The sequence below is a fragment of the Neofelis nebulosa genome, chromosome 9 (assembly GCF_028018385.1).
Source record: "Neofelis nebulosa isolate mNeoNeb1 chromosome 9, mNeoNeb1.pri, whole genome shotgun sequence".
Lineage (NCBI taxonomy): Eukaryota > Metazoa > Chordata > Mammalia > Carnivora > Felidae > Neofelis > Neofelis nebulosa.
Window position 1 is genome coordinate 7,724,195 of NC_080790.1, and position 10,903 is coordinate 7,735,097.

General features: G+C 58.6%; 1 protein-coding gene across 1 annotated transcript in view; it reads left to right on the forward strand.

The window, feature by feature from the left end:
- HPCAL1 (hippocalcin like 1) overlaps positions 1-9,854 on the forward strand; it is a 105,364-nt gene extending 95,510 nt beyond the window's left edge. The window contains exons 3-5 of the mRNA XM_058682525.1: positions 3,355-3,750; positions 6,166-6,271; positions 8,953-9,854. Of these exons, the coding sequence (XP_058538508.1) occupies positions 3,373-3,750; positions 6,166-6,271; positions 8,953-9,050 (582 nt within the window). The 5' untranslated portion in view covers positions 3,355-3,372 and the 3' untranslated portion in view covers positions 9,051-9,854. The remainder of the gene's footprint in view (positions 1-3,354; positions 3,751-6,165; positions 6,272-8,952) is intronic.
- Positions 9,855-10,903: the final 1,049 nt, after the last annotated feature.

The window sequence follows — 10,903 nt, forward strand, 5'->3', positions numbered from 1 at the left end:
GCTTCATCTGTGGGGCTGAGGGGTGCCTGACCCAGCAGAGCCATGCACATGCGCACCCCCCCTGGTGTCTGTCAGCTCAGGCTGCCCTAACAAGGTCCCACAGACCAGGCAGCTTAAACAGCAGGAACGTATTCCCTCACAGCCCTGGAGGCTGGGAGTCAAGGTGTGGGCAGGGGCCTCTGAAGGCTGTAGGGAAGCATCTGTTCTGGCTTCTGGAAACCTCCGGTGTTCCTGGGCTTGTGGATGGCTCTGTCTTCTCCACGTGGCTTCCTTCTGTACTGTCTGTACCCAACTGTCACCTTTTTCTAAGGACACCCCAATAATCTCATCCTAACTTCCTACATCCCCGTTTCTAAATAATGTTATAGTCACAGGTCCTAGGGCTTAAAACCTCAGCATCTTTTTTGGTTTGTTTGTTTGTTTGTTTTGTTGGGGGTGTCAACCATAACGTGAGGGCGCCTGAGGAGACAGACCTGCCACGCTGAGCCGCCCCGGGCATCCTGCGCTCACAGTTCTGGGGCACGGGGCCCTGCCCGCCCGGCAGGGCTCTCTGGGCACAGAGCCATCCTGGTGTGCCGTCATCAGGCCCTCCAGGGTGACACCTGGAAGGACCCGGGAGCTCGTCTGGCTGGGGCCCCAAGAGCGATCGTAAAAAACGCAGAATCCAGAGGGAGCCCACATCTCCAAAGCTGGCTTAGAGCTTTTTCCAACAGGACAGAGATGTTAACGGGTGTCTTGATTGTCTGTCTTCTTCTGTCAGACATTTTGGTGTCTGATGTTTCGATTTTCACTTTTTTGTTTTTTTTTTTAACGTAGAAACCACAGTGGTCGTGGAAAACATCTGAATTTCCAAAAGGACCGGAAGTTGAATCAGCTATATGTTAGCACCCGAACTTTTGGGGGGCCTCCCAGAGCGTGCTAGGAGGCTCACGCCACCCCAATCCCTGGGGTGGGTCAGAGAGCTGGCCAGTGGAGGCACGGGAGATCCCCCATCTGGACCCTGTGGCCTCGTTCTAGAACACACTGCAGTTGGCGAGGTGACCTCATGGTGGACTCGGGTGGGGCAGAATCAGATCCCCCTGCATTGGTCCTGCCCTTGACATTGCCTGTCCTAACCAGGAAGCTGACAGCCAACTTACTCAGGCACTTGCTGGTGTCCACTGTTTAGGGCCAACCTATAGGTAAGAAAACAGAAAGAGACTGTAAACCCTGACTCTGTCAAAATACCAGTGCCCACGACAGAAGCTGATAAGGAAGGAAGGAGCGGCGGGACTGATAGCTTGATCTTATGGAGAGAGAACCAAGAGTCAAGGTGCTTGACCAAGAAATAGAGGTTTGGTTATTTTTATTTTTGTATATTTAGCTTTCGGATAGAAAATACATACACAGAGTTTGGCATTTTAAAATTTCTGCAAAAGGATTTACGGTAAAAACTCCCCGTCCGGCTCTTGGCCGTCAGCCGTCTCTCTCTGGCTGGTGTTATGTCCTAAATAGGTCCTTCCAGACACAGAAACATGCACACAAATAGTGTTTTCTTTTTTCACAAATGGTAGCAAACTAGGTAGCTGCTCTGAACTTTCTCCTTTCACTTAAAAATGCATCTTGAGGGGCGCCTGGGTGGCGCAGTCGGTTAAGCGTCCGACTTCAGCCAGGTCACGATCTCGCGGTCCGTGAGTTCGAGCCCCGCGTCAGGCTCTGGGCTGATGGCTCGGAGCCTGGAGCCTGTTTCCGATTCTGTGTCTCCCTCTCTCTCTCTGCCCCTCCCCCGTTCATGCTCTGTCTCTCTCTGTCCCAAAAATAAATAAAAAAAAAAAAAAAAAAAAAAAAAACGTTGGAAGAAAAATGCATCTTGAGGGGCGCCTGGGCAGCTCAGTCAGTTAAGCGTCCGACTTCGGCTCAGGTCACGATCTCATGGTTTGTGAATTCGAGCCCACGTCGGGCTCTGGGCTGACAGCTCGGAGCCTGGAGCCTGCTTTGGATTCTGTGTCTCCCTCTCTCTCTGCCCCTTGCCCCGCTCACTCCCTGTCTCTCTCTGTTTCAAAAATAAATAAACATTAAAAAAAATTGTTTTTTAATGCGTCTTGATCGCTGCTTCTCGGTACGTGATGACGGAGGCCTGCGTTATTATTACAGACAGCGGCTCAGGAAGCAGCAGCGTGCACGGGCTGTTCGCACAGGTCGAAGTGTCTTTAGCGACGTTCCTCAAAATGGGATAGCTGGGTGTTTGCAATTTTGAAAGACATTGCCAAACCGCCCTCCATAGGAGTTAGGAAGGGAACTTGAAGTGTATAATTTAGAGTTATAAAGATAACAAGTAAAAACAGGGATATGTGTCATAAAACCAATAAAGCCCAGGAGGGGACGAAGGAGGAAATGCCGGGGAGACGAGATGAACCACATCTGTTCCCCTTCCTGATGGGGATTCGGTGCATACTGTTCAGAGCTTACAAACACACAAGCCGTTCAGAGTGGTCCCCTCTGGGACTGGGGCAGGAGACATCTTCCTCTCACTGTGTTTTCCTTCGTGCTCGAAAAATGATGAAGCCATGTTCGTGTGTTACTGCCAGAGGCAGGAAATAAAATGAGGCCGTGAGGTGACAGCTGTGTCCGTGTCTAATAGTGACACCACCCCAGGACCGGTCTTCTGTGCAGGCTGGGTGGGAAACTGCTGGGGGGAGCAGGTTCTGTGCTCCCACGGGTGCCTGGTCGCTTACGGGTGGCATTTGAGAATCGAGGACTGTCCCGGGCCCCTTCTAGTTCCACCCCGCCCCCCGCCCCCTGTCCCCGGGAGTTTCTCAGAGGCAAAACAGAGAGGGGACTCCTGAAAAGTTTCTGGACACCTGTTCTGAGGGGAAAGCCGGAAGGCGGTGCCTGAGAGAGGAAAGAAAGAACTATTCAGACCCCGGGGTCCGGGGGTGCGCTCCACGTGGCAGGACCTTCGTCAGGAGGGTGAGGACTGAATCCTCAACTCTTGTACAGACCCAGTGGACACCTGATAGGCACCTCATTCCGCTGATTTTAAGTTGCGATCCCCCCTACACACACACACACACACACACACACACACACACACACAGAGTCATTTCCACATTCCGGAAGTCAGAATGTGTCTTTCGCTGCAAGCATGGGGCAGCTCGGCTTTGCCAGGGGTGCGGGACTCAGGGTCCACCTTCCTGCAGGGTGTCCTAGACGGGCGGAGACCTCCCACGCGCGGTGGTGGCGTCTCCAGCCCTCCGTGCGCGACACGCAGGGGAGTTTCTCGGCCGCCCCACGGTGGCTGCAGGCGGCGGGCGGGGGGGGGGTGGTGGGGGGGACGGGCCCCGGGTGTCCCCGGCTGATGGCCCTGTCTTGCAGGTGTAGCCGCCGGCCACCATGGGCAAACAGAATAGCAAGCTGCGGCCCGAGGTGCTGCAGGACCTGCGTGAGAACACGGAGTTCACCGACCACGAGCTGCAGGAGTGGTACAAGGGCTTCCTCAAGGACTGCCCCACCGGCCACCTGACCGTGGACGAGTTCAAGAAGATCTACGCCAACTTCTTCCCCTACGGCGACGCCTCCAAGTTCGCCGAGCACGTCTTCCGCACCTTCGACACCAACGGGGACGGCACCATCGACTTCCGGGAGTTCATCATCGCGCTGAGCGTCACCTCGCGGGGCAAGCTGGAGCAGAAGCTCAAGTGGGCCTTCAGCATGTACGACCTGGACGGCAACGGCTACATCAGCCGCAGCGAGATGCTGGAGATCGTGCAGGTACAGCTCCGTGCCACGCCGGGCCCGCCCCCCCCCCACGCGTGTGGCGGTCGCGTTGGGTCATTCTCGGCCAGGGTGCCCCCTCCCCCACCCCGCACCGTGCGCTTTTGAAGGTGCCCGGCTGTCACCTAACCCGGCGGGGCCTTGCAATAGGAATGATAAGAGCCCGGGTTTCTCGATCAGTTGCTTGTATGCGTCAGGCCCGGGGCCTAAGGGCTCTGATCTGTTTCTTCACGACCCTGTGTGCCAGCGCCCTTCTCTGCATTTCACAAAATCTGAGGCTCGGAGAGGTGATGCCCTAAGAAAGAACAGAGCTGAAAATTACAATTGAGGGGTCCCTTGATACTGGCAGAAGGCGCCTGTTGGAGACCTTTTCGAATCCCCGTATTCGAGAACGCAACGGGCAGCTTGTAATGTCCCCGGGAACGCGCAGTTGTAAAGCAGAACGGAAGCGTTAGTGGCCCCGGAATAAGTCAGACGCAGGAGGAACACCTCTTCATGAGACCTTCTCGCCTCACCTTCGCGCCTGTCAGGAGCTCTGGCAAGTGAGGCTGTTTTCCAGAAAGAAACCAAGTTTTGTTCACTTCGCCAGAGGGACCCTGGAGCTGCTCCTTCCTGGTGCCCCCCCTGTGCCCCCTCTCCTGGAGCCTGGGGGAGCCGGTTCTAGAATTCCCCAGAAGAGGCGTTCTCTACGTGGAAGAAAGCAGCTTCTTAGCTCAGGAACGAAGTCTTGAGCAAAGAGCATCAAACCGGCCACGAGTGGCCTGTTTCTCAATAGGTGGTCTTCACCCATTTCTCAAATAGGTGGTCTTCACAAAGAATAAATCGACACAGGTTTGGGGAACTCTGTGGTCCATTCGTCGCTTCCGGTCCGTAGCTATAAGGGGTGGGAGAAGTAAGAAATCTGTCTCCCCGGAATGTCTTCATCACGCCCTACCCGTCAGCCCTTTTGCAACCAGGCTTGCCCTTCCCCTGTCCCCTCGCATAGCTCCTCAGCTTGCCAGGTGGGATACCCATCCCTCCATCTTTCGCAGAACGGACTGGTGTTTTGAATTTAAGAAAAAAAAAATTTTTTTTCATGTTTACTTATTTTTGAGAGAGAGAGGGAGACAGAGTGTGAGCAGGGGAGGGGCAGAGAGCGAGGGAGACGCAGAATCCGAAGCAGGCTCCGGGCTCTGAGCTGTCAGCACAGGGCCCGACGAGGGGCTGGAACCCATGAACTTCGAGATCCTGACCTGAGCCGAAGTCGGATGCTTAACCGGGTGAGCCTCCCAGCTGCCCCAGAATGGACTGTTGTTTTAAGTCCTTCAGAAGCCTACCTAAGAAGTCCTTGGAGGGGCTTGGTGCTGCCTTTGGCTCTGCACTTGGGCAGGAGGGGTGGCCCGAGCCCAGGAGGGTGTCCTGTCTCAGGAAGATGCACACCCGTGTGGCACAGCTCACCTGGGCCGTGAGGCTGGTGGGAGACGGGACCAGGCCAGGCCTGCCCCTGCCCTGAAAACAGAGAGGGGGCAAGGAGCAGGGGAACATAATACATATGGGAAAACTCACTCAGGACCATTCTTTTTTGGGTTTTGTTTTTGTGTTTTTAGTGCCCTGCTTTTAAGTTATAATAAGTCTCAGACTTTTGCTGTTCTTGGTCTGTTGTTTCAGGAATGGGGGTATCAGTCAGGCCACTTGCACGGAAGCCCCTTCCTCCTTGCATGTTACTCTGATGGTCGCTGGCCTCCTCGTGGCCCCTCCACACGCACGCCTGTGCCCACCACGGCACAGGGACGCGTGTCCAGGCTGGGCCCCGGGACAGAGACACACAGGGATGGCCCGTGGTGGTGGTGAGCCCACGGAGGGCAGTGCTCTAAAGAGAAGGTCTTCTATCCTTCTGGAGAGACCCGTGTCACCTCACTGCTGCCCCTTTCTGGGGCTGGTTTTCTCCCTATGAGTTTCAGGGACTAAATCTTTCCTGTTCTAGACTGACGTATGACACACATTAAGATGCTCACAGCTTTCTGTGCGGCATGTGGATCGTGTACATATATGTCTGTGTGCCCACCACCCTCGGTGAGTTACGGACATGCCCAGCCCCCCAGAAGGCTCCCTCAGGGGCCTCCCCGGGCACTGTCCCACCTCCCACCCTACACAGCCCCCCAGTCTCAGCCCCCTGTCACTGTGGAGTTGTTTTGCCTGCCCTTGAACTTCACATAAATGGGTCTGGCTTCCTTTGCTCAGCATGCCATCTGCGATAGTCACCGTGGAACATTCTAGAAACGTTCCTCTGGAAAGCTGAGGAAGGGTCCCGAAGGCTGCTACGTCCCGACCTCTTCGCGCCTTGCCGTGAGCTGCGTGGAAGCTCACGCCGGCCCCATCTGCCCAGAAACATTCCAGAATCTCCGAGCACATCTTCCGCGTGTCTCTTTACAGGCTATATACAAGATGGTGTCCTCTGTGATGAAAATGCCCGAGGACGAGTCCACCCCGGAGAAACGAACGGACAAGATCTTCCGGCAGATGGACACCAACAATGACGGTAAGGAGTGGGTGCGTGTGTGTGCGCGTGTGTCTGTGCAGGGTGGCTGAGGGCAAAGATGTGGTTGGCCCCTTCTGCGGCTTCCCGGGCCTCTCCCAGCCCACCCCTGGCCTCGTGCAGCTGTACTGAGGGAAGAGGCAGGATTCAGAGTCAGAGAGACCCGGTCCTGCATCCTGGCTCTGTCCTCAAGGCATGTCCTATCCCCCGCCCCTGAGCCATAGTGCCCTCACTTCTAAAATGAGGGAGACCGTCAGCCCCATCGGCGTGTCCCAGGGAGGGGGAGGCACCCGGGGGGCAGGTGCATCAAGGGGCCCGGATGGTGGGAAACCTTTGCTTTGCTGTCATCCTGCGCTGCCAGGCTCCCCGGTGCCCCGTGGCCTGCAACAGCCGTGGCAGGGTCCCTGGGGCCATACTGCAGCAGGACTGGTGGGGACAGATGGGCAGTGGTGGTGGCCGTACGCGGAGGACATGCTCCGTGTGTCGTCCTCTGCCTCAGCACTGAGGCTCGGTAGGATCCATGCAGGGGGAGGTAGCCCTGCAAGGGCGGGTCCGTGCCTCTTACCGGCCCTGTCATCCTGGAGGTTAAATGCGTGAAGTGAATTCAGTGAATGCGTGAAGAAGTGCTCGGTAAACTCTCAAGCGCTTTTGGCACATGAGTCCGAGGACTGAGCCAGCCCAGGCATGACGTTTACGGTGTGACCACAGGCGGCAGAGAGCACCCTGGACACATCGGACAGCAAGGGAAGTTTCCCAAACGCGTCCACATGTCAAACAAGACCGCCTTGTGCCTGGCATTGCCCTTGTGCTCCCTTAAAACCCGTCTTTCACCCTCCAGGGTAGCAAGGCACAGGCTCCAGATGCCCACAGACCTGCACGGAGTCTTGGCTCGCCCGAGCCTTGGTTTTCTCCTCTGGGAAATGGGGTTGATAAATTCAGGCTCGGGCGGCGGTGAGAATTCAATGGGACGATGCCCAGGAAGCTTAGTGTCGCCCTTGGGCCCCTCTCCCCTGCCGGGACCCACGCACCCGTTCCGGGCCCAGCTGGGCCCGCACCGTGCGCCTTCCCTGCTTGTTGGTGAACCTGAGTCCGTGCACCGTGGGGCCGGGCACCTCTGTGAGCCCCTGTCCGTCTGTCCCTGGGGCCTGGGGAGGGAAGGAAGAGTGGGTGTTGGAGGGATCAGGGCGAAAGCAGGGGTGCCCAGCCCTTGAGCTGGGGGGCCCTGCACTCTGTCTTATTTTCCGGCCACCCCGGGGGTCAGTGGTGCCCACGGGTTTTCTCCAGCACCACCCTGTCTTGTCCACACCCCCCGCCCAGCCATACGTGTGAACGGAGACTGGCCGCGTGCCAGGAGCGCCCCGACCACTGCCGGACGGACCCAGAGACGCAGATCATGCTCAGGAACCCCCAGAGCCCCCGAGGGCTCCCCTCAGCCCCTCACCCGCCCTGCTGTCTGCCAGGAGGAAGGGGCTGTGCTTTTAGAAGCTTCCCCGCCCCCCCCACCCCCACCCCGGAGCCATCAGATGGTGGGGAGTGGCCGGTAAAAGTCCCCACCAGCCATCAGGAGAGTAAGAAAACACAGTTGTCCTCCGTGTAAGCAGAGGGTCCTGGACGGTTTCTCCTCCTCTGAAGGGGGTGCCTCCCAGCCCAGCCTGGAGCCTAGAGGCTGGTTAGTCTCCCCAAGGGGCCTGTCTGCCTGCCCCCTACTGGGGACCCGCAAGAGGGGGCGTTCCTCTCCAACAGGGGGCTGGCAGGTGGTCTCGGCCTGGGAGGCTGGATCCTCGCCTCCGGACCCCTCACTTGGCTTCCTGGAAGCTGCTCGCGGAGTGTGTCCTCTGGGTCAGGTCGGGGCTGGAGATCCCTGCCCGTGGTGGCATGGCATGGGCCACGAGCTCCTTACTCCCTTTACTGCTGTCCTGCGGGGTACATATCACGGCCTCACAGCCGCAGACTGCCCAAGCATCAGCCGGCAGAGCACAGCCAGCTTCCCCCCGACGTCCTTGCCCGTGTGCGTCCTGGGAGAGGGGGGCAGTGACCGTGTGGGTCACGGTTTCTCCGGAACTCACTGAGGTTGTCAAACCCACGTTCCTATCTCTTCGTCCCAACAGTGGCAGGTTCGGCGGTGCGGGAGGGACAGAGGGTGGGGGAGGGCCGGCTGGACGCTTGGCAAGGCGGGTCTCCTCGAGTCCCCCACCCCAAAGGGTGACAGTACAGCAGCAACCAGCCGGTCTGCCAGCCAAGCGGAGGCCGGGCAGTGCCCGGGGACCCCCGGCTGCCCTCCACCCACCCACCCACCCAGCCGTGCTCCCCTCGGCTCTGAAGTAGTTATGGGTGAGAGGCGGAGACCGTGTTCTTTCTGCACAGCTCACGGCTTGCTTACGTAAAAGCCTGGGGTGACTGCTAAAAGGATTTAAATTGCCCCACAAGCCACAGCTCCCGTCTTACTGGATATGCCCCTTAAGCTGCCCCGTGCTTTGCAGCGAGCGGTGACAGCAAAACGGGAGTTTCCAGGAGTGCCTGCGAAGGGAGCGGAGCCTCCCTTGGGCCCCGCTTCGAGAAGGTGCGAGACTTAGACCAGAGGGGGCGTCCCGGACCCGGGAGCCGTCTCCGTGACCTCTGGAAGCGCGAGGGGCACCGGGCACTGGCTCACCCCCTCCCCGTATCTCCTCTCTGCCGTCCCACAGGCAAACTGTCCCTGGAAGAGTTCATTAAAGGTGCCAAGAGCGACCCCTCCATCGTCCGCTTGTTACAGTGTGACCCCAGCAGCGCCAGTCAGTTCTGAGGGACCCGGCGTCCGGAAGGTTGCAGAGAAACACAGGCTCTGCCTCGCCGTTTCAGCTTTGCTTGCAAAAGTGGATGCCTCTCCTCCGCCACTCCTGCTCTCCCGGCCGGGGCCCCGGGCGACACGCGGCACCTGCCCGGCCTGGCGGCTGCGCCTCCCCCCTCCCCCCGGCCTCCTCCTGCCCCGGCCCGGCCCCCAGGGCGCCGCCCGGGCAGGTGTTTACACGCGGGGCTCATAGTTCTCGATTCCGGGGTGCCTCCCCGCCCCAGGGAGCCCAGGGCACGCGGCTGAGGACACTGATGGGACTTCCCAAGATGGAGACAAGGCGGGCTCATCCATCTCGCGATCGCGGGTGACCGTGGGAAAGCCGGGGACAAGAACGGAGGGGGAGGAGACGGGCAAGCCCTCCCCCGTGCATGGCTCCACCTCGCTCGTCCGTGGCCTCCGATCAGAGCTGCTCGCACGTACGCATACTATGGCCTCCTTTCTTTTGATACATAAATTATGCCCATGGTGAGGTGCAATGTCCCGTGTAGGTCCCGTATTTCATGCCTCCGTTGCCTGTGAAGCGTGGTTCCCTCGTGGCCTGTGGTCTCCCCTCCCGCCCCCCGCGCCCGGCCCCGAACCTGGTTATCTTGTGGTATTTATGCGCTCTCCATCCGCCCGTGTCAGAGGAAATGCATGCGTGCCCCCGTGCTGTGGAGACCCTCCCGTCCACGTAGTGAACACAGGCGTCTGTGCAAGGGCTGTCCTCCCGTTGATTGGTCTGGCATTTCCTGTATTAAAATGATCAAATAAACGGAATCCTTGGAGTTGTCTGTTGGCCCCTGAGAGCCCCCCGTGGCTGCCCGCGGTGTTCCGCACTCGGCTCCAGGTAGATTCAGCGGGTGCAGCTGCCGTTGGTAAACTGGGCCCCGCTGGTGTCCCCGTAGCTGTCACTGTGTCTGTAAATCCTGTGCAGCCTGTTCAATATCTGCCCAATGCCAAGAAATATCCGTGGAAATACAAGAGGACTGGTCCTGGCGGGGTTGACTGCCTTCCCCTCCCCGCCCCCCGCCCCCAGCGTCTCCCACCCCCATTTCATCAACACAGGCCCGGCGAGGGCAGAGAGGGGACCAGGGGCATCGGCACCGGCCGTGAGGGAGACCTGCCTTCTCAGCCTATGACCAGAGGGACACATGTGGTCCCAGCAGGAGAAAACCGAGCCGAAGGTGATTCCACCCGACTCACAGGTCGAGAAGTCCAAAGGCTGTAGGCTTGTCTAATTTCAGCAGCCTGGGCCCCCCACGTTCCCTCCACCTTACCCACCACCCCGCCCCCCAGTCTCACACTCGCATTTGTCCTCGCACTTGTCTCTTTGGGGTCCCCACGGTACGGCTCACACGGCATCCCACAGGCAGGAAGAGAAGCAGGCCTGTCTTCTCTTCTTCCTGGAGAGGGGGGAGAACTTTCCAGAATCCTCCCCGCCACCCCTCCCCTTCTCACCAGCTTCGCCTCTCATTGGCTGAAACCCAGGTCCGTGCCTTGGCAGGGGGCATGAAGTGACCGTGACTGGCCAGGCAGGATACACCTTTGGCTCTCAGAGGAGGGCCCACCGTGTCCTTCAGGAACAGGGCCGGAGTTCTGTTTCCAAGATGGGCACCCATAGTGTCCGTCACACCTGCCCGTGGGCTGCGGGGCCTCTCAGAGCCTCAGCGTCTCCCCCTGTGGAAGGGGTGAAATGGAGAAGGGGGTGGTAGCTCGGAGCCTGCCTCACAGGCTGTCGGGGACCGGGGCTGTTTAGTTGGCTTTAGTCATCTTTTAAGGTACGTGCCTCCGTGTACAAACCATGAGCTGCCTGTAAGGTGAATTCT